The sequence below is a fragment of the Botryllus schlosseri genome, chromosome 6, assembly GCF_051294905.1.
Source record: "Botryllus schlosseri isolate E-star chromosome 6, Bs_hap1, whole genome shotgun sequence".
Lineage (NCBI taxonomy): Eukaryota > Metazoa > Chordata > Ascidiacea > Stolidobranchia > Styelidae > Botryllus > Botryllus schlosseri.
Genome location: NC_137241.1, coordinates 18578519 through 18602896, shown reverse-complemented (window position 1 = coordinate 18602896; position 24378 = coordinate 18578519). Strand labels below are relative to the sequence as shown.

General features: G+C 39.8%; 1 protein-coding gene and 1 long non-coding RNA gene across 2 annotated transcripts in view; one reads left to right on the top strand and one right to left on the bottom strand.

Annotated features, from left to right (window-relative positions):
* The window catches only part of LOC145441360 (uncharacterized), a 370726-nt gene that overhangs the window by 306062 nt on the left and 40286 nt on the right, over positions 1-24378 (bottom strand). The window lies entirely within an intron of this gene.
* LOC145441338 (cellular tumor antigen p53-like) lies at positions 911-9063 on the top strand. Its single transcript, XM_080319182.1, has one exon. It carries the CDS (start codon positions 4030-4032, stop codon positions 5158-5160), a length of 1131 nt encoding a protein of 376 aa, XP_080175308.1. The 5' UTR covers positions 911-4029; the 3' UTR covers positions 5161-9063.

Below are 24378 nucleotides of genomic sequence, written 5' to 3'. Positions count from 1 at the left end.
GCAAGCGTGAAAGGGGCATTGTTAGATTTTTCTCTTGGAGAGGGTTAGCGATCAGCTTAATGCCTTATTCTGAATGCAGTCGTCGCGCAATAATAACATTTGTCTCGTCGTTCACGCGTTGTTTTCTCATCAACAGTTCATTGTAAACGATAACGAACATTAATAACATGAAAATAACAACTTATAACTGAATGAAATCATGTTTTAAAGCAATCGCATCTGATTCGTGCTTTGCCGAACTAGAGCCTGTTCCCCAAAACAGCGTGAAGACACAATACATTCCCTTAGCATTTTATATTTGACGCCATTGTTGTGCATTGTCTTGACCTCAATGACCATGTATACGTCATACTAGATTATGCCGTTCGTGATCGGTATCCCACCGGGACGCATTCAGCCTTCAATAGCCGCGCCGAAACTTGTTTGAGATTCCCTCGCTTTGCGAATAAGTCATTATTCACACGCCGGTACAATTAGTATATGCGTCATGTTCGAAATGAATGGAATTAAAACGCCGAGAAGACGTTACTCTTACACGTGAATTGAATCATGTCAAAATTCATGAAGATATAACAGATAGATTGTTCGTCGTGAAATGTTGTTCTGGTATTGTTTCAAGGTCGATTACTTATTTGAATACAAATAAGATCTCCTGCACTGTCACGGGATGAGCGCGTGCGCATGGTAACATGATCTCAGTGCAAGTTGTTGATTGCTAACACGATTCCCGTGCAAGTTGTCGATTGCTAACTCGCTTTCAGTAATTAGATCCGCCAATTAGTACGCTTTCAAAAGCGTACGGAATACAGAAGTCGCTATCGTTAAGGTATGACGTATAGAGGCTCATTCTGCCCCCTTTAATCAGTTCTACCCCCTTTTTATCTCGGCTGGCTACGCCCCTCCAGACATATACTGGTATTTTGTTTCATTTTTAGCCACTGCTCTCGTTAACTCTTAACCAAATATGCCTCATTAAAGAGGTTTCATAAACAATATAGTATCAAGGCATCAGAGGTGTTCAGTAAAGAAGTACTTCTACTTTTTCGAAGTACTCAAGTAGTTTTCATCTACTTCTGGTACTTACTCAAGTAGATCTGATTTTTGCTACTACTTCGTAATATTTTGTGATCTACTTACTTACTTTTCGCTATTTTCAGTTTGTCAAGTAGAAGTAGTTTGATCCTCCAATCAGGAAGACAGACTGAGGAATTTCGGGGCTGTTGTCACGGAGTATCAACATATAATTTTATAATATAATATATAATTTTCATAAAAGTTGAGTAAAGCCCAGAATTTTAGTTGCGCTCAATGGATACGGAGTAACCAGTATGATTTCACAAAAGTATCGGTGAATATAATTAAGGTAACAGGTTGGCGTGGTTCTGTTTACACCGCGATGTCGCCCTTCACCCATATGAAATATTTCATCACAGTATATATGGCTCATCATAACGTTTGAAACTGATGTTCCGCAATCTAGCCTTTACTTATATCGTAATCTAGCAGTCCATGGCGTGTCCTAATCTGGAAAAGTCGACTCTAATTTTTTTTAGTTTTAGAGCTGTTTTAGCATACCCCCTTTGAAACTTTCTGGTCTAAAGACATGAAATACAGTTCCCGCTTTTAGAAGTAGCATTTATATTTCGCTTTCAATTACCAGTATCATATACTTTGAGTTCTAATTAATATCAGTTCTTTTGTCTGGATAACATACATGTTGAAGTAAAAAAGCAAGTATAGTAATGCCTTTAATTTCCGGAAATAAAGCTACGGTACACAATATGGCATTTTTACGGACCACCATATTTTTTATTAACGTTTGCCAATCGCGCAAGGTGTTTACACCGTATCCTATGCAACTTCTCCGTATTGCTCTTCGACTGAACCACGGGCCTTAAAATATGGGGGAGTGCGCCATACCATGATATTTTCTAAAATGTGCTGTTCGAGTAAACAGGATTAGTATCGCATTTCCATATCAATACTATCATTTTCATCCCATGATGCGGAAGCTCGGCACCTTTCGCATAGCTCAATTTGCACATTTTCACTATCCATGCGAACAAATTACGATCGTTTAAACAATTACTTACTTACTTGAGTATATTTGAAGTCAGTCAATTCTACTTCAAGTAGTTTTAGGTTGCTATGGAAGAAGTACTTCTACTTGTACTTGAGTAGATTTTTTCGTCGCTACTTCTACTTGAGTAGCTTTCTTGACTACTTTGACCACCTCTACAAGACATACAAAAAACTACATTGTCCAGAGTTACCCCATACGCAAGGGTAACTTTGGGCAATAATAATTCAGAAAAATACTATACTTATGACCATGAAGATTTTGGATTTCTTAATTTTAATCTTTGCTCCATAACCCGAGATGAACACAAAACTTGCCACCCTGCACTCCAAGATATTAAGCGAAACTATGAGTAATTCTCTAAAGTTACCATGGTTTACGGTATATTAGTTCTTTGAGTCCCTAGTAAGATGTTGTTGCGACAGTCATCGTGAAAATCGCTGATATAACTGGACCATGACATGGCATATTGATCTCACCATCCAACACATGCCACCTTTTTTGTCACCTGTCCTTTTATATTATCTTCATGTACTTTTCATTCAGTGTGCATGCCTCCATTTTTACATCGCCTAGGCCAGGTGGGTGTCTGATTTTGACAGTGTAGGAATCAAGTCACTACCTTCGAGTCACGAGTCATTTTGAGTCATTGCACATTTTGACTCGTGTCAAGTCAATCGATTTTGGAAGGTGACTCGAGTCAAGTCAAGTCACAATTCAAGTCAAATTGAGTGAGATGCTTACGTCATTGCATTTTGCTAGCTGTCAGAAATTAAGATTGAGTGGTCATTGTTTCTGGACTCATGAACGAATATATAGAGTTAAATATAAACGCAAGAAGGCGCTTTATTGCTCACATATATGTAGAAATGCTTAAGTACGTAAGTAATAGCATAGCCTCGGATTATAGTTACCAGCCAAAATAGAGAAACGAATTGATAAGATGCAATACATTACCCAGTTATAAATTGATATGATACAATTCCAGCCTGTGCTAATGGTTGAGGGCTATATAAACTATACTGGAATTCAATTTCAATAAAACAAGAGGTTTGGTTAAGTTAAGAACAGAGAACAGAAATATACATTTTGCTATTAAATTACTTTATTATACTAGTTTACGTAAGCTGTAAGCTTCCATCACTTTGTTTGTGGTCAATGTATTTTTAAGAGAACAATGGAGCCTCAGTAAAACGTACTTAATCAATAAATGATTGGTCGCTCTCACAAGTTACACCAGCGTTTCACAATCAATCCGAACATATGCAAGATACAGTGATTTTTATCGACACCGATTACTCGATGACTTGAAATGGACTCGTGAATTTTGCTCCGAGTCATGAGTCAATCCATATTTCTGATACGCCAATTCAAGTCATTTTTACAAAGTGACTCGAATCAAGTCAAGTCATACGAAAAAGGTGGCTCGAGTCATCCCAGTCCCAACACTGGATTTTGAAGACTACTCCAAGCAGACTTGGACAACTAGAAAATTTTCAGCTTTTCCAAATTAGATTAGAATTAGATTACTGGCAATACGATATAATTTAGTGAAATTACATAACTAGAATTATCTAATTGTCCAAGCATATATACTTGGACAACTAGAAAATTCTCAGCTTTGCCAAATTAGATTAGAATTAGATTACTGGCATTTCGCTCTAATTTAGTGAAATTAGACAACTAGAATTATCTAGTTGTCCAAGTCTGACTCCAAGTCATTTCGACACCTTCATATCTTTCATTGTATCGCAGTCTTGGTGGTGTATTGAAATGATGAAATTTTTGCAATAAATTGAATTGAATCTGATGGTCAAATACCGATATTTCTTTCAAAGTGTTATATCCACTCAATGTTGTTAGCAAACCGATAATCTGTCCGTCTCTAGCTAAGACCACTTGGTTAAGACGACGCAGTGGGTTTTGAACTTTTCAAGGATATATCCAAGATGGCAGATGATACTGAGGAAGTATCGGACTCCCAAGAATCTATCTCACCGATATTTAATGATGTAATGAATAAACACGAAGCAAATGGTGGGCAAGTACGCATAGCTTCGATCGATACTCTGGAGAAAAAGTTGTTAGAATCGCATTCAAGCGGTTCTTCCGATGAAGAATGTGCTGTGAGCTCGATATCTAAGACCGAAGTTATTGGGGAGAATTCTTCAAGTAATTTGTGTGAAAGATCCCCTGCTGATAGTGGATATCAACCATTGTCGAACGACACAGTTTCCAATGGTGAAGATACCGCCATGACTACGGGTATGACTTCTGTACCGGCAGTGATGCCACGTCACAAAATTCGGGGCGACTACAACTTTTCTGTTTCGATTCCGGAGCGGCATGAACCGACCAAAAACATGCCGTACACATTCTCTCATGTCCTTGGTAAACTTTACGTCAAAATGGATGTCAACTGTCCAGTCATGTTCCCATGTGAACCTCCGCCGATGGATGCGGTTATCCGTGCAATGATACTATATTCTGCAGTCGACCATGCCCCTGAACCTGTAACTAGGTGTTTGGTTCATCACAAGAAGGAGGAATCAGAATTGGCTTGGCATGTGCTGCGCGTCGCTGATCATTTTGTGGGAGGTTACGGGCAGTTGGGCAATCACTTATGTGTCGTAACACCTTACAAAGCTCCTGATGTTGATGTATCACCCTTTGTTATCAATTATAAATTCAGATGTCTCTCTTCCTGTGCTGGCGGTATGAATAGACGGTCAACCTGTCTTGTTTTCACTCTTGAAGGACCTAAGGGAGAGGTGCTTGGTCGAGATTATATCGACCTCAAAGTCTGTTCGTCCCCTGGGAGAGACAAACCCCAAGAAGAAGGAAAGAAACGCAGGCTTAACTCTAATGCTTCTTCAGAGCAGCCAGCTCGGAAGCAGCGTGCTCAGCTTCCAGAATCGTCAGGATATCGGTGTGTGTTTGTCCGTGAGGAGCATTATGAATGTCTGTTGGAAATTGTCAATGCCTTCAATCTCTCAAGTGCTATTAGCCCAGAACAGCGAGCGAAACTTCTCGAGGAGGAACTGCAGCGAACTGTCGAATTTCAACGTCATCAAATTTAAAGTGATCTACAGTCTGTGATGTATTTGATGTTGTTTTTGCTGTCATTTGGTGGAATCAATCACTGCTAGGCTATTCTTTCTGTATTTACCTCTTTTGTGACAACAGCTCAGTCATAACGCCCCAAAATCATGATATAACAATCCTCCGTTCCAGGTTTAGATAGTACAGTACTTCAGATGACAATGTGGACAGCTGGACTCTCTTCGATCATATCTGTTTTAATTCTAAAAATTGCTCTTATAATGCTGCTTATGCCAATGGTTCTCTAATGTTTTTCTCATTTAATGGACTTCTTTCTCCGTTATTCACATATGCATGTCGTCGGCCGTCAGCACAAACTAATTGAATTATTTGTCGACCGCTGCACAAATTTCCTTGTACGGAGACCAGTTGCTGTAGAACAACTGGTACGAAGAACTCAACAGTGTGACATCTATATTTAAGAGCTGTCACGTCAACTCGTGAATATGTAGGTGGGCCAACATCCAATATGTTATGACTAGGGCGATTTTTTTTGTTACCTACAGAACGGAATATTTGTCCTAAAAAATCAAAATTTCGACATTTTTTACCTTACAAAACTTTTAACCTCATGTATGCAAATTGGGTGCTTTCGCACATAATGTTAGAATTGTACTACTGGTTGGAACTGTCTGTCATTACGAAGTAGTTCGGCCTAAAAAAACATTTTTGGCTTTACATGAAACAACTTTATTTTGACGGAATCTAGACCTGTGAAGAAGTCCAGTAGTTACTTCTTGTATTATGATAGAAATAATTAAAATTTGTTGTAGTACTACAAAAAATTCTTTCCTACATTCTCGGGTAGAAAGTGTCTGACCTTACTCCTTACCAAGTAGCTTGCCAAGAATATAGAAAGAACGTTCAACAGCAGCAGCTGGCAACACTGAAGTTTTGTGTACAGTGCTGGTGACACGCCGGGTTGCTTCATTCTGACAATGTCGTCTACGTCACAATTTTTCATCATGCCCTTCTTGATATAAGAACCAATACCCAATTGCCCACGCAACCTTCCTTCAGCTGGGATATTGCGGTATGTTGAGCATATCCCCATGTCAACCTATTAGTCGCTTTACAATTCACAATGAGCGGACGATGAGCCGTATACAACGGTAAGCCTATAAAGTACTACGATGTGTAAAATGTCAAATAGAAAGTTCACCGACAGTGCAAACATCTACAATAAAACGAAACTCAGGTTGCAATAAATTTTGACTTTGTAAACAGTACCTTTACCCAACGCTACAATTTTGACATTTCAAAAAAAAATCGCCCTTGTTATGACTTCTAAAATTCCATCTTTCAAATGTTCTGGAACGCCGTCTTTTAAATGTTCTGAAACTCCTACTAGCAATCTGCTATGTATTCATATCAAGTTTTTTGAGCTTGAAATATATACGATATTGGTTTTGTTAATTTTCGCAACCAATGTAGAATCATTAGGGCAATTTTTTAATCTAAAAACACGGAAGATTTTGACCTAAAAAATTTTAATTTTGGCATTTTTTGACCTCAAAAAACTTGATTTTAACCTAACGTATGTAAATTAGGTGTTCTCTCACTTGATGTTATAATTTTACTACCTATCTTCATTTCTGGTTCGAACTGTCTGTTCTTAGGAAGTAGTCCGGCCTGAAAAAACTTTTTTGACTCAAAAACTGATTAATTTTTCATGAAAAGACTTGATTTTAACGAAATCTGGCCCTACGGAGAATTTCAAAAGTTACATCACGTATTATGGTAGAAATAATTTAAATCTGTTGTAGTACAACGAAAGATACTTTCGTACATTCTCGGGTAGAAAGTGTCTGTCCTTACTAAGTAGCTTGCCAGGAATGGAGAAAGAACGTTCAACAGTAGCAGTTGTTGGCTGACAACACTGTAGTTGTGTGTGCGTACACTGCTGGGGACACACCATGTTACTTTATTCTGACAATAGTGTCTACATCACAATCTTTCGTAATGCGCTTGCTTCAGTTAGGACTTTGCGGTATGTTGATCATAACACCATGTCAACCTATTTGTTTTATTTGAATGTTTATGATCCACAATGAGCAGACAATGGGCCGTCTACAACTGTAAAATGTCAAATGATAAGTTTCCCGACAGTGCAAAATCTACGATACAAACGAAATTCAGTTGGTAAAACAATTTGACTTTGTTTGCAGTTTAGACATTTTTTGACATTGCGCTACAATTTAGACTTTTTTTGACACGTCAAAAAAATCACCCTAATAATCACTATTTTATAAAGGATAGCTCAAATCTCAGCCTTTATATCCCTATCGAAGTCCACCTTGTCCAACTATGAAGTAAATTTATCTTTGTAACTTGGAAAGTTATAATATTATGATATGATGATGAGAACTTTACGGGACTCTCTTACACAATATTGTTTGTGTGCGCTTACTTGCTTTCACAATGGCTCTAGTCAAGCTTGGCTTAAAACACATTGGCTGTGTCCGTTAGTATAAAGATTGTTGTTCTACAATCTACAATTATATTGCATATACTTGGCAGTTTGCTGACTTTTCGTCATGAAAAAGTCAACTGTCACATTTCTTAATGAGTCATTCCCTGACAATGTTTTGTGTTGATTTCTTTCAACTGCTTCTTGCCTTGCAGCCATTCGCATTTGTATTTTATTGACAGCTTTTAGTTTCTTTGAAATTTTGTTGCAAAGTGCTCTTCAATGATCCTGTTCATGTTTGTTAACTAAACCGTTGCTGTATAGTTGCAGTGCATAGCTGAGATGGACCTTCATATTATGCTTTAGAACAGTGGTTCTTAACCTGGGGGTAATTACCCCCAAAGGGGTAATTCACCAATTTCCGGGGGGTAATTTTAATTGACATATTTCACGAACTTTTAATGCTGCCCTGAAATATTTTCAAACGTAAATATGAATGTAGGCTAACATGAATTTTTGCGAGCTTGTATACATTTTGTTTCACTCAACACACCATGCCTGCTGTGATATCATATAGTAACCACTAGTGATTATGAATAACAGGGTCAAATGTAGTTAGCATAGTGCTAGGTATATCGAATTTATTTCGCAGTAGTGCGGATCATATTATATTGTTACGCATGCTGGCAAATTGAAGGACAACAACCGGAGTCTAGGTTCATGTTTACAGCTATAATGCAATAACAATATCCTAGAAATATAGTTGTTAGTATTGCAAAGTGTAGTGGCCTAGTCTAGTCAGAAAAATTAAGTCTGACATCATCAAAATGCTTTCGGAGAAACGAGGGGAAGATATTGGAAACCTTGTGGGTTCGGCTTCAAAATGAATAACCAATCTTTGTCATCATGGCATTTAAACTTTCTGATTGAATTTCCGTCAACTTATTGCTGTGAAATAGGATTTTCTGCAATGGTATCTATCAAAACCAAAAATTGAAATAAGCTTGCGATTGCCTATTACATGAGATGCTGTCTATTAATCTCCGCTTTGCCTAGATGCGACCACTGGATAGCGCAAAAACATCCTTCACATTGACTTGATACTTTCATCAGGCATTATGACGTCACGTTGTGTTGTTTTACAATTATTTGAGTGCAAGCTGTAATTTGTTATTTTTTTAAAGGGGGTAATTGCATCTTGTCATTTTCTTCTTGGGGGTAACGGTATGAAAAAGGTTAAGAACCACTGCTTTAGAATCTAACTTTATTTGGAGGAATGATTTGAAATAATTGAAGGGGATTGCAATTTTGGTTATGCAGTGGGATCATGCATCCAATGTTCCGTGTTGAAAATTAGTAAGATTCAGAATTCCTTTTGAATCTTGACTAAACATGTGACTATTACATTGCTTCGCTTTCTTGTATTATCATTGCCAGAGCGTTGAGGAAGCTCAATAAATATTTTCTTCAATTTCTCGTGTGTCAGTAGCACAGCTTTAAGTATTCAAATGCTGATATCTTGTTATTTAGCAATGTTTGGTTTACACACAAGACATCAGATCGGTGTTGGATTACTCGAGTCATGTGTTCTGAATGACTTGACTCATTGCTCTGAATTCCTTTGACTTGGACTCAACCTCTCCGTTATAATGGTCGTGTTGCTCATGGTCCTGGAAACCCTCAAAATCAGCCTTTCGTTTTGGCTTGTGAGTTTTTCATGGTGACGCAGCAATGCTGTCTGGAATAAGCAGGCACAGCTCGGATTAAGTACGCCGCAAGAGTGAGTGTGTGAATGCTCAATCGCTTGCGCAACAATGGCCATTACCTTTTTGGTTTGCGCTGCTCCTCACTTGCGTCCAGCCGGCATTTCTGCGTCACAATAGCAGACTCCGTTACACGCAAAATTCGAGGTGGATTTTGAGGGTTCTGGGACCAGGAGCACAATAAAATTTATATTATCGTATTCAAAAACCCATTAGATTTCGATTAATAACAATTTTATCAAATTTCTCGTTCGCCAAGCCGGTCAAAAATTACCCTCAAATTGCCTTTAGCCAAATGGAAAGTATGACGTCACAAATCAATCGCAGTGAGCCGTGGGATTTGCTTGTGTCCACTGTCCACAGCATTGTAGGCAGAGGTGGTCAGTAACGAAGAACTTCTACTTTTTCGAAGTACTGAAGTAGTTTTCCTCTACTTGTGGTACTTACTCAAGGAGATTGAATTTACATTACTTCTATTTTGTGATCTACTTTTCGCTATTTTTAGTTTGTAAGTAGAAGTAGTGTAACCCTTCAATTAGAAAGAGAAACTGGGGATTTCTCGGGCTGTTTTCTCGAAGTTGTAACTTTCAGTTTTAAGAAAATTTAAGTCGAACCCAGAATTTCCGTCGCACTTCACACAAGGTAGAGATGGAGTTAAAAATATGTTTTCACGAAAGTGAATATTATTCAAGTTGCGTGGTTCCCTTCGCACCGCATTGTCACCCATATGACATAATTCATCACAGTAAATATGGTCCATCATAACGTTTGAAACTGCCGTTTCGCAATCTAACATTTGCCCATATCTTAATCTACCAGCCCATGGCGTGTCCAATCTGGGAAAGTGGGCTCTGACTATTTTGAGCGTACCTCTTTTAGCAGGCCGCCGTTAAAATTGTCTCGACAAAAGACATGAAATACATTTTCTGAAGTGGCATTGGTATTTCTCGTTCAATTCGCAGCATCATTACTTGAGTTCTAGTTAGTTTCAGTTCTTTTGTCTGAAGAACATACATGTTTATGTTTGAAAGCAATTGTAGCATCGGCCTCTATTTCCCGAAAATTCAATTAGGCTACACTATATGCCACGGCATTTTCTAATACGGAATGTTGGAGTAAACAAATGATTAGTATCTCATTTCCATAGCAATACTATAATTTGCATCTTATGATGCATTAGAATGCTCATGCTGTCGGAAATTCATACCTACTGATGGGAACAGGGATGCATCATTGTGCAATGTGCATTGCAGCGCCCTGCTCTCTCTCCTATCCGTTATGGAATATTACCACGTCACGTGACTTATATTCGCCGTTGTTATAAAACAAGTGCATATCGTACATTCAGTGCTTTTCAACCTGTGTGACGGTTCGCACTTGTGCGAATGAAAAAAATTGCAGTGCGAATGAAAATCGTGAATAATTCTTGATATTACTGACGTGGAATAATTCAAATAAACCTAATAAGAAATTTAAAGGCATTGTAACTTTTGTAGTTGCGACGTAATTGTAAAAACTTGTTTAACTTACCACGCACCTCTAATCGTAGCTCTCACAAGCCGTAGTTAATTAATATATTTCCGCACTGTAATTATTACGTGACCAAAAGCCTGGTTTAGAAGCTTTTTTTTTTAGACGTACAGTATTTTAGAATATATAACTAACCTACGTAGGTTAGTTATCTCTAATATCAGCCCGACTGAGCCTGCGACAGGCTGTAAAAATAACGTCAATTTGAAGCTAAACGAACAATCATCATACTTTCGTAATGACTGTTCGATTACGAGGATAGTAGTAAATATACCATCATTACAAACTCAATTTACAAGCTACTGTAACGCAAATTCTTATCCCTTCATGGATTACGGCGGTGGTTCTCAACCGGCGTGCCGCGGCACACTAGTGTCCCATTTACGTCTCGTAAGTGTGCCACGAGCGATTTCTAGGGAATTTTGAAATCATGCGCAAAACAATTATAGTCTATAGCAAACGATCAATAAAAATCTAAATCGGGCTTGATATGAAGTTTGCACATTTGACAAATCAAAATTGATGTTATGCCCGCAATCAATATCCACCTCGAATTCGGTCAACCGGACAGATCGCATGCCTTGAAGGCTGAATCAGTTTTGCACAATACGTTGATTGATCGCAGAGAAGAGCAGGCATGGCGGCGCCTGTATGACAATCCAGTTTTCTAATCCTCATTGTCTCCCCAATTATCAGCGAGAAATGAACTCCTTTGGAATTGGCGTTCGCGTTTACAAATTCGAATTACAAACATGGCAATCCACATTATTGCGATTGTTAGGTATTGTGCCGGCACTTCCGTTGATATGTAGGCTTGTAGCACGATGTGTTATTGTCGACGAATAAGAGAGTTGAGAAGTAATGTTGATCAAATTATATCAGCTAGCAAACCATTATTGCCGCTGGGGTTATAATCTTGGTTTGTCGGAAATATAATTGAACTGCGGATGGCTGTCAGTAGAACTATTGAGGTATGGCTATCCTCGCGCGTGCTACACGATCTGCGTGGAAATGCATTGCATAGCCTATATCAGCGGTTCTCAACCTTTCTGTCATCGCGGACCCCTTTCGGACCGTAACGGATTCCGCGGATCCCCAGGAAGTTTCAGGTCAAATTTAGCTCAATTATCGTGCAACCGTCATCTGTGTCGTGTATATGATAACTATAGGCTTTTAGCAAAAAAATACTTTTCTTTAAAATAGGATCATACCATTCATGTAAAAATTGGGTTGACTTCTATTATTTCAAAGCAAATTCTGAAACTGCATTTCTTGAAATACGTTGTCGTGTTTTGAAAATCCGCTCCTTCGATTTGATATGAACGAGTGCCGAAAATCCATTTTCACAAATATAGGCGGTGGCGAATGTAATAATAACGCGTAACGTTTCCGACGACACATTTGGGTACGATCGTAACAAATATGCCACAAAAATTGACAAACAATTTTTAATTAACATATAACGTCAAGCCTGGCCATTTCTATCTCGCAGCTTATCTTGAAGGTATTATGGAAACTGCTTATGTATATCACATGAGAAAATGGATTTTTTAAACATGTCGAAGTCACCGTGATTGACCTTACTCATCCCACTTTTTTCCACAATCCCCAACAAAACATCTCTAAACAGCAAAATGTTTGTATCAGTAGGCTATTGACAATTTAACAATTATAATGAGTCTGCACAGTATTTCATCTCAGATGTCAATTCTGTTGATGTGAGCTCTGGAGTATTACTAGTAACGAAGCGAAACTTCCTCGTGGTTTTCCAAATTATAAAAAAAAATACAAATTAGGTTATCAACTATTTTGAAGCTTCGCGGACCCCCTGAAAATGCGTCGCGGACCCCCAGTTGAGAGCCACTGGCCTATATACACCTCTACGCCTCCGTATTCGTTAGCGACGATCGTGTTTGACCTCTTCGACCCAATGCGACAGTAGGCAGATTTATTGTCAATCAAATATAATGAAATAGTATCTACGGGCAGCCCGACGAACGATACTCCGGCCCGAGGAAAACGACGACTTTCTATCACGGCTTAGTAAGCTATATGAGGGACGCTTTACGTACAAAAATTTACTTTTGGAAATATATTGAAATGTCAAAGTTTATTTTAAAAGAAAGGGGGTACAGAAACATTTTGGATGGACTGCAGAGGTGGTCACGTAAGTCGGCGTTACTTCTGGGTGCTAATAAGCATTCGGGTAGTTTGCAGGTTCCGTATGCCAAAAAAGTTTAGAACCACTGTGATGGTGTACCGCGAACTACTTTTTATTTCCAAAGCGTGCCGCGAAGTCACAAAGGTTGAGAACCACTGGATTAAGGTATGGACCGCAAAGGGTCTAATTTTGGATCGACACGGTGCCGGAGCTATCTGCTAATATGTGTTGAATTTAATGAAAAAAAATCATGCGATAGTTTTTACATATCCAATATCACTGTGTTGGGTACCGTAGCCAATAAGCGAGACACGCAAAAAATATGGTTTTATCATGAGAATTCATGATAAGATTTGTCCAACTGATTTTTCTGGAAAACTTGGTCGAAGACCGTTGGGATGAACTAGTGTAGGAGTGTGTAACGAACGAGTTCAGGCCTATGATACCCATCCCTGTCGATATGGATATATGTTCCGTTTGTTAGCCACGCTCAAACGTAACAATGGGTGTCATGCTCAAGTGATTTTCTGTGCTCGATACTTGTCTGTTTATTTCCTTCGGCCTCATGTTCTTAGCAAGATGTGTGTAGTGCAGTAATTTGTCAGGTGTGAATTGGTTGAATTGAGACCTTTATTTAGTCGGTAAATGATTGAATATTCGTATGTTCCTGCATTATATTATAGTGTAGCGATATTTGGTGTACCACTTGAACTTGGTGCTTTCTATGTACGGCTTTGGCCATCTACAATAAACGGTTGCCCTGGATGGATGCATAGTGCCGAGTGATTGATGCGTATACCACCACACTATCGCCGATACTCCACATTGTACACCAAAAAGCGAACCCGCTCTTCATATTGGATCAACTGTTAAAATGGCAACGAATGAACAAATGTCTATCGGTACGGACCTGCTGGAATTGGAAGCACTACTGCACAATGAAGAGGTGGAGTCCCTTTTGCCGCAGGTTATTGAACTCATGAATGAATCTAAGAACTACAAGTTGGTTGTACCGCTGATTGACAAACTGATCATAGGATTCAATGCGTGGATTGGAAACCTTCGGAATTTTAACGCTCAACGGAAGGGTGTCGAGAGTCAATCTTCTAACATTGAAACTTGTAAGTTAAAACTGTATGAAATCATGGATCTTAAGTAGACAACTAGTCAAATTATCGTGTTTTCCAAGAGAAATGTCTAGAATCCTCCAATTCAAACTCTGTAAAATCGGATCGTAATTCTGTCAAGACATCCGCATCCCATGCATCGACTGCTATGTCGGCTAAATTGATGGAGTTGGATGCTAAGAAGCGCATGGTTTCTGCAAAGGCGGAATTTCAATTGGCGGAACTTCAAATCCAAGAGGCACAAGTGTTAGCTGCAGGATCGAAGTCGGAATCAGTACATTCGTCTTGTTCAAGTAAATTCAATGCTCGTTCAAATAGAGAACTACTCATTAAGTCATCTGACCAATTGCCTGTTATGTTTGATCACCATCTTCCAAATTATGAATATTGTCCTACAAGTGCTGGCCAACCATTGTTCAACACCGCGGAGTTGGTCGATCTGTCAATCAATCCATGTGTACTAATAGCTGGTGCAGCCACTACACCGAAAACAGTTAGCTCAACACCTCTCTGTCCGGTAATTGTTAACTCGACGGGCTCAACTAAATTTAGTGGGCATGGAACTCCTTCCCGATTCGGTAACTTATCCACTCAGTCGATTCCACAAAATATGCAGTCATCGCTGCTTGTTGATGATTCCTCCATCCGACCTAATGTAACCCATCCTTGTTCGTCCACCATACAGTGTGTGACTCGCAGACACCATTCGCCCTCGTCGAATCTGTCTATACTGGGTGGCTCTCAGATCAAAAATAACCCTGTTTGTTCGGTTACATTTTCAAGTCATGCAATGGGCTCGGTAGCACCGCGGTATAACCTGCTACATGTTAGTAATCCTCATCCCATGGCGAATCTTGATGCTTCTCAACAGGTGCCTGTTCCATCCCAGTTTCCCATTTGTTCTACTGTAATCCAGCCCACTGTTGTGTCAAACTTGTATGTTGATTCTCCTCCCTTTAGAGGAGACGCAAATTGTTCTAGAGTAATCCCCAGGGATTTTACGGGCTCGGTGCCAGTGTCGAATGGCCCGTTGTTTGTTGATTATTCTGCTCAAACGGAACCTCGCATCATTGAACCACAGATTTCTGTCGAGAGTTTGGGTGCTCACAGCACATCTCTGTCAGCTGGTAAATATTCAAATGCTACTTGTAATCCACCTGCGGTAGTCCATTGGCCACCTGCAGTGTCCGAATTTTCAGTGTCTTGTTCAGGCAATTCTGATTTACCTAGACCATCTCTTGCTCCGCAGGCCCGGGATGATTCTCAGTTGGGATTGAATAGTCGACCACCGCCGCCCCTAGCTCATGGTGATCATTCGGAGTTGCCGAGGGCGGGCCGAATGCCCAGCAAGTTTAATTCATATGATGACAATATATTGATGCCTCATTCATTAACTTCCAAATTGACCCCTATCACTTTTGACGGCCAAGCGAAGGACTATCATTTGTTTATACAATATTTCAATCAGGTTGTGGAGAGGTTTCCTTATGACCCCTCTGAAAAGCTTTTATTTTTAATTCAAAGCTGCACGGGCTCAGCTAAGCAAGCCATTGAACATTTTGTGATTATCAAACCCCCAAGCCTTGGTTATGAAAAGGCCAAGCAAACGTTGGAATTTCGTTTCGGAAACAGAAATCTTATAATACAGGCCCATATTAAACAAATTACAGAAGGGCCTCGCTTGAAACCTAATGATCCCGATGCTTTATATGATTTTGCAACAAAGATGCGAAATTGTCGAATCATTTTATCAAATTGGAATTTACATCTTATGCTTGATGCTCACTGCTATTTGGAGGCTGTCTTCAAACGTTTGCCATATCATTTGCAGTTGGATTTTGTTCGGGAAGCTTGGATCCATGGTCCGGACCCTAGCTATGATAAATTGTTGAATTTTGTTGAATTGAGAGCGTATGTTAACAATACGTTTTATGGAAAGATATTGGCACAGGACATGAAAGGGGATTCCATTTCAAACCCATCCTATATGCCCAAGTCTCGAAGCGCTCAAACATTTGCAACTGTAACTAACAATCATCCTATTGCGTACTGTACAAATGAATTGGATCAAGTGGCTACAAACCCAAAATGTCCTTGTTGTGATGAGTCACACAGTATTTACAGATGTGAAAGGTATAACACTATGAACCTGAACCAGAAAATGGAACTTGTTCTTCATAAGAACCTATGCTTTAATTGTCTGAGTAATGGTCATGGTAACGCTGAATGTAAATCAGTCAACACATGTTTGACCTGTAATTGGAAACACCATACCTCATTACATGGAGCAAGATTCCCTCGCAAGGGAATGTAGTGTGCATGCAGCCCATTACTAGTATAGCGGAAATATTACCGTAGAGGACCTGGTCCTCTTATATGATGATATAACTCAGAGATGTATTGGCATTTTGGAATCCTTCAAGATGTGTTTCCTGACAAATTTGGTGAAGTTTGACGGGTTTCTGTGCATATCAACAGAGGGTATTTTTGTGATATGAGAAATTTGCCTCATGGAAGCTTGCGTCTAGTATTTTGCAGTAGAGTGTTTGTTCGCGTGTTTCGTTTATAAAATAGTCCTCCAGGGACACACTTTCGAACTATTTGGGCTCGGCATGTTAGCCACGCTCAAACGTAACAATGGGTGTCATGCTCAAGTGATTTTCTGTGCTCGATACTTGGTCTGTTTATTTCCTTCGGCCTCATGTTCTTAGCAAGATGTGTGTAGTGCAGTAATTTGTCAGGTGTGAATTGGTTGAATTGAGACCTTTATTTAGTCGGTAAATGATTGAATATTCGTATGTTCCTGCATTATATTATAGTGTAGCGATATTTGGTGTACCACTTGAACTTGGTGCTTTCTATGTACGGCTTTGGCCATCTACAATAAACGGTTGCCCTGGATGGATGCATAGTGCCGAGTGATTGATGCGTATACCACCACACTATCGCCGATACTCCACCCACACCGTTGTTGGCACGGAATAGCCCCGTTCTTGCAATCTGAGTAGATAGTAGTACAACTGTGACACGCAGAGGAATTTAATTCGCCCTAATTTGAAATCGCGTGCGTCAGACATGTTTTTTAAAGCTATGTTGGGTGGAATTGTGGTGTGCGCGTTCTGTATGTCTTACATGTCCGTAAAATCGTGGCATAGATCTGTAATATTAAAATTAATTTCTTTTCGTGGGTGAGGCTCGGGTCGCGAGATGCCACTACAACTCGGATTTTGGTGGTATAGTTTAAAAGCTGCTTTACCGTTATTAAACTGTTATGAATTCTCAAGTTAGATTGAGTCAAAGGGCAGAACACACAGTATCGTGAGTTTATTTACTTTACTCCTTAACTCGCGGGACGGAAGTTGGAGCAACGCATCATAAGGTAGCGAGCTCTAATGTGCCTACTCTCCTTAATCGTTTTGCATCTCATGTTCAAAGACATAAGGCAAAAGCGACGACACAAACATGTGGGTTTTACACCCTTTCGACAAACTGGAGTTTCCAGGACCTTCGTGTCAGCTCTCAAAAACGATTTCTGCCAGGAAGCATTTTTCACTCGCGAAAAATACGCTGTATTTTGGATAGCAGTGCTGAACAGCTAGATTATACGACCTGGCCATCCAAGCACTAGTAGACGTTCTTATACAAAACCCAGCAACATTCTTTGTCCGAGAAGGGTTTTAGCGAAATAGTTGAAATCAAAACGAGCGAAAAAAAGTTGCCTTTTTAATGAGACATGAGCTTAAGTTACGTAAGCCAATTTGTTGCACATCTGAACAAAATGTTGTTAAGTAAGTGTCTTCATCTTCTTTTTGTATAATAATTTTCGATTAATTTGTGCGAATGAAAGTTATTTTACAAAAAAAAGTCCGAATGGAGCATTAAAAGGTTAAAAAGCCCTGGTATATTGGATTCTTTGAGAATATGAGACATATATCATATGTGTAATACAAAACCTAGAGTTTGATTTATCCGTACAATATATCTGTAAAAGGCAAATGGTCGTCTATTGAACTCAGGCCCGTAACTGCTGCACCCCAAACCCCCCAATTGGAGGGGGCCCAAAATTATTTCGTGAATTATCATAAATTATAGAGTATTTTTGGAAACTTTATGCAACTTTTTCAAAAATTTTTCGCGCTACGCGCGATTTCAAGTTGCCAATTATCTTCATTTTGGGGTTCTCTTCCCCCAAGAAAAAATACGCAAGATTTGTAAAAATGGGCATGTTGGCGTTGCCCATTCCCGCGCCACGACACACCAAGACATATCAAGTAGGTCATGTAACATGCGACTCCAAGAAGGATGCCAGAACGATCGGCAGCGAGAAAACCTTGGCCGAAAAGGACTGCCCCAATGCTGACCGAAAACTTTGTTGTATACAAAATACTCTCTTGGCAATCTGAACCTCACAAGACGAATACCATCCCGCTGGGAACAATTATATGCCAGTGAAGAAATACCAATTTGAAATCATGTGCGTCTTTTAGCTTCGTAGCCTACGTTATGGCGATTCTATATTATTTCATATAGCAGACAGGAGGTCACGAAATAACATCATGTTAAGGAGTCATACCGACAGGCCCTACAGTGTCCAAGACACCTCACTCAGCTCTACCGGAAAATCTGATTACGTGAGCAAAGAGGATAAGAAGTTGATAGCAATATACATGCAATTCCCGATCTTATTGACCGATTTTATCATGAATTTTCGAAAATTTTGGCGCTGGCTCACTAAGCAATACAACTCATTTCGTGGCAAAAGCGAACAAGTGATGGGGGTAGGTTTATCACCCTATGGGAGCCCCAGACCTGAGATTTTTTGCGGGGCCTGACGAAGTACTGTTTCATTCCTGCCAACGGGTATACGTCCGAAGATGTTTAATTATAATATTGAGGGGTCCTACCTTTTCAAACACACGTCACTCAGCTCTACCTGAAAATCTGATTACGTGAGCAGAGAGAGGATAAAAATTGATAGCAACATATATGCAATTCCCGATCATATTGACCGATTGAATCTTGAATCATAGAATTTTTTCGCGCTTCGTGCGTTCAGGCGAGAAATGCTGAGCCACTAAACGACCCCCAATGTAGAGGTTAAGTAAGCAACAGTAATAAGCGAATAGGCTGAGGGGGGGTCTGGGGGGTGAAGCCCCCCAAAAGTTCGGTTCACCAACATATGGAGGGCCCAAGACCAACGTTTTTTTGGAGGGCTGGCGAAGTGCTGTTACGGCCCTGATTGAACTGCTACTCAAGAACTCATTCGTCAGGACGTTCGTATCAGCAATACTGCCAGCTATTAGACATGACAAACGTTCTGTAGCATCAAGCTCTCTGCACCTTCCGCATAGCTCAATTTGCAGCTTTTGAAAGTCCATGTGAACGTATTATGAGCGTTTTCAAAACTACTTACTTGAGTAGATTTAAAGCCAGTCAATTTTACTTCAAGTAGTTTATGTTGCTTTCAAAATTTCTACTTCTACTTGAGTAGCTTTCTTGACTACTTTGACCCACTCTGATTGTAGGACACTATGGTAGGGTTACCGTACATCAGGGGTATAGGCAAACTTTTGAGCCAACGGACCGTATTCAACATCTGAATCCATTCGCGGGCCGCACTATATAAAATTGGGATTATAAACGAAAATGCAATATTGGTATTTGATTATAGTGAGGACATGGATTTAATGTATATGCTTATTTAAAGCAAACCAAACATTGCTTTGATGATATCGTACAGCGTCAGAAACAGTGACGAGATTTCACAGGCTCGTCGACCTCAATAACCAATTTGTCAAAACTATAGAGATGAAAGTCGGTTTTCCCAATTCTTAGAACAGGATTTAAATCTGTGAGCAACGATCTGTTCATAGATTTACTAATTTCATTTGTAGAACGCGAGATGATTTTTCATGGCACGCTAAATGATTTGACGCAAACGACATATTGAGACCATGCTGTGACGGAAGTTTTCAAAATGAACAAAGTTCGTAGGCGATCCAAAATTATTTCGTAGATCAACATAAAATAGAGTCTTTTAGGGCAGATTTTATGTATCCTAAAATTTTTTTCCGCGCTTCACGCGATTTCTTGGAACCTGATATCTTCGTTATAATGTGGGAACCCCCAATAAATAGATGTATAAATATAAAGAAAATGTTTTTAAAAACTATATGCATGCTGTACAGAAATGAGTCAACCGTAGTAGAAATTAGTAGTTATTATCAGGATCAGGCAATATAAAGGATCGAATACGAAGCCTCGAGAAGTTGAACAAATTGATGTGGTGCAATGCACTACCATCGACACATCCGTGAGAACATAAACGCATAAACTATATTCGTCCGATTTAAATCATACAAGAGTGTTGGTAAAGGTAAGCACCGGTCAATGTAACTCGTAATATAACGCGTATAAGAAAGAAAATATGTTGCTATTAGAATAATCTACTACTACAACTACGACAACGTCGACAACGTAAGCTGTGATAGTTTCGTTTGCGGTCAATTTATTTGTGATGTAACAATGGAGGATCAGTGAAACGTACAATCAGTGCATGATGGATTGCTCTTACAAGTGACACCGGCCTGACCGGCGTATCGTGAACAATCCGAAACATGCATAAGATAGGGTGATTCAATCGACATCGTTCAATTAATGACTTGAAATTGACTCGTAAATTTTGCTTCGAGTCACGAGTGAATCCACATTTCTGAAGCGCCGAGTCAAGTCAAGTCAAGTCATTTTTGCAAAGTAACTCGAGTCAAGTCAAGTCATACGAAAAAGTTGACTCTAATCTGACTCGAGTCAAGTCATGACTCGAGTCATCCCAACACTGCACCAAACCGACTTGAATGATATTGGGGTGGGCACATTTTTCATCATCATCTGACCATGTCATCGTAACAACACTGATTGGCCTGTCACTTATTGCATATGGTACCGAACACAGTGGATTTCGAAACGACCAAATCAACCACAAAAGATCGATCATTGCCCCATTGCGCGACTGAAAATAAATTATGTAAACATCACTTACATGTAAGCGATAGGTCGGGTGCGTGGCGACCAAAATATATTCCCTTCGCGACCAATCAAGAATCACTGGTGCGACCTATGCCATTGCCAGTTGCAGAAAAACGGTTGGTGATACTCAGGCCGTGTTATTTTTGGCATATGCCAAAACTGCCAAAAATAACTTATTTTTGGCATTTTTCGATTTTTATTTTTGGCAGTTTTGGCATCGTCCTCTAAATAGATAGTTTCAGCCTCGAATTAGTCACAAAAACGCTTTATTTGGGCTAGTTTGTCAAAAGACACCACAAAATGTGCAGCATCCACGTATAATCAGTGCCAACAAACAATAAGAAGAAAAAACTTAACGATTTTATAGGTTAATAATATCAAACGAAATCACAAAATGTGCAGTATCCATCGGAATCGGTGCCAATAAGCAAAAAAAAATGAAAGAAAAGCTTAACCAAACACGCTCAACAGCTGATTGTTACAGCTGTTGAATAGACTTAAATCGTTTGCACTGTAACAGTGCTTCCGAACTCAGGTCAGCTAAGTTTCTCCTAAATTCATTTCTCGCCCCAGCGAATCTGGGAAATATCGACTTCAACAGTAGCCGTTGAGGAAAAGAATGTTGCCAGTCATCCACAAAAGCTTTTCAGAGCTTCAAAATCTTTGGATGGCCGAACCGGCCTCCAAGCATCATGAAAAGAGATCACTTCACCAGTGACATCGATCTCATCGCGGAAAGAATTTTCTTCCCGATCCTTTTCCAGGAGTTTCCTGTGCTGTCTCTCAGCACATTCTATTTAGTAGCCCGACTATCATTTCTCCTTCAGTCTACCGATATATTTTCGGAGGACTTTTGTCACTTCAGGTGGCTTTAATATTACCAACTCGCATAGAAGAGTCCTGGGAAGGTTAGCTTGTTTAAGAACATTGACGCAACAAGACTGTCTGGCAAAACGAGACTATGCAGCTCAGAAATAGCCTGACAGTTTGTTGTGTCGCAATGTTCAACTCGATCACAATGTAAAAATCGTGGTTGATTTTGGGGGTTCCAGTTCCATGAGCAGAATATAATTTATATTTTAATAATCAGTACTGCGGCAGCTTCTCATTGATACCCGTTTTATCAAATTTAGCGCTCGACAAGCCGGTCAAAAATGGTCGTAATATTGCCTTTGGACAAATGGAAAGTATGACGTAAACCAAATGCAGTCAGCCGTTCAATCTCGCTGTGCCCACACCATTTAGGACACCATGCTTTCACCCCTAATGGGTGGGCTGGACCCAGATTAAGAAACCTGCCTTTCACAAACGCTCTTCTCGCTTGTAACGCGGTCCTGTTAACACAACACCATGAACGAAATACACTATTTGGCAGGCCGTGTTATTTTTGGCATATGCCAAAAATTGCTTATTTTTGGCATTTTCGAATTTTTATTTTTGGCAGTTTTGGCATCTGGCTCCTGAAATGCCAAAAATAACACGGCCTGGTGATGTTCCTTGCTTGAAACGTTAAATATTGATAAATTGAATGCTTGGAACGCAAGCTGGTAAAAAATTGACAATATTTGTCATTTTGGCACGCTGCACACAAAAAGTTGCCGGCCCCTGCCCTACACTATGGTCACATACAATCTGTCTAAGCCCGGGGCGGCCAACTCGCGGCCCGCAGGGCAATCCTCGAAATTAGTTATAATAGCGAGGTAATTTATTGTGAATTTGCAAGGCCAAAGAAAAATTTGATTAGCCTGAACGCGAAATTTGGGATGCTGAGTTGATGACGAAATTGGAAGTTCCGAAGCATTGTGGTAGCCAGGGGCCAGCCAAAATTTTCGTAGATATTTGTACATGACGATACAGTAGAATATTCCGTGGCAGATTTATTTAACTTGATATTTTTCTCATCACTTCGCGCGATTTATAGTCACTCGAATTGTTGCTTTTAGTATTGGTACGCTATCCTGAAAATCAAAAATACGCCAAATTTATAGAATTAAATCTGACTATATTCGCAACTATGAGAGGACGTGTCGTCCAGAACGTGCGCTCGCTGAAAGGACCTTATTTTGCACGAAATGATCGACGCATCCTCAATATGTCCCAAAGCCTAGTGATTATGTCCTTGCCAAATGAGCCAAGCGGCATTGGCGGCTCGTCCTATAGGGCAACTGGGGCATTGCCCCACCTAAAATTCTGTTCAATAACAGTTCTTTACCATTTATAGACGCACAGCAATCTATATATACCGAAATCACAGCAAAAATCGTATTCTTCTTGTCCTTTCGCTTGTAAATGCCCATATATATAGCGAAGTCTCTGCGAAAATCGAATTCTCTTCGTGTTTTCGCTTTGCAAATGCCTAGCCGGGGCATGCCCCGGTAGCGCTCATAACAAGCTTTCACTGTCTATTCTCTCAAAGCTGCGCACAATAAAGAAACAGTGATTTACTCTCTCCTATTCATAAAATGACCGAGCAACCGGGGCAACATAGCCTACTCGCCCTTAAGGTGTGATGTAACAATCGTATCTACATCTGAACTCGGTTACCGTCATATGCGTTTAGTCGACCTTGGCTGGTATAGGTCGATTTTGATGGTGTTTCACACCATGATAATTCTTGAAACTTGGTATGTCATGTCGTGATGGTGGTATTTAACATTGTCCCAAGTTTCAGGGTTTCTACTTAAAGTTTAGGGTAGTAATTCCGTTTCCGAAGTTGAGTGTGTGCTGATTCGTCATGTATCGCAAACAGATTTTACTCAAAAGCCGGTATTGGTATCCATTGATTTTGACGATGTTCCATACCGAGATCGGTCATGACATTTTAGGCTTACCATACGTCCTCTTTTAAGGGGATTTGTCCTCTTTTTTGACTTTTTTGAAAGTGTCCTCGGAGGACGCCCTTTTGTCCTCTTTTTTGAGATTTTGTCCTCTTTTTTGAAAATTTAGGTCATATTTAGAGGAAATCGCGAGTGATATGCCGCAAATTAGCGCTGAAGTGAAGCTCCGGCGGGTATTTCGGAGGGAAAAGGGGTGATTTCAGCTCTGAGCGAAAAAAAGACCTTTTTTTTTTTTTTAGTCATCCACCTGGCAATGTGGAGTGAAAAACGTGTTTTTGAGCTCTGAGCGGAAGTGATGACCTTTTTTTTTTTCTAGTCATCCGATCATGAAGCGGGTGAAAT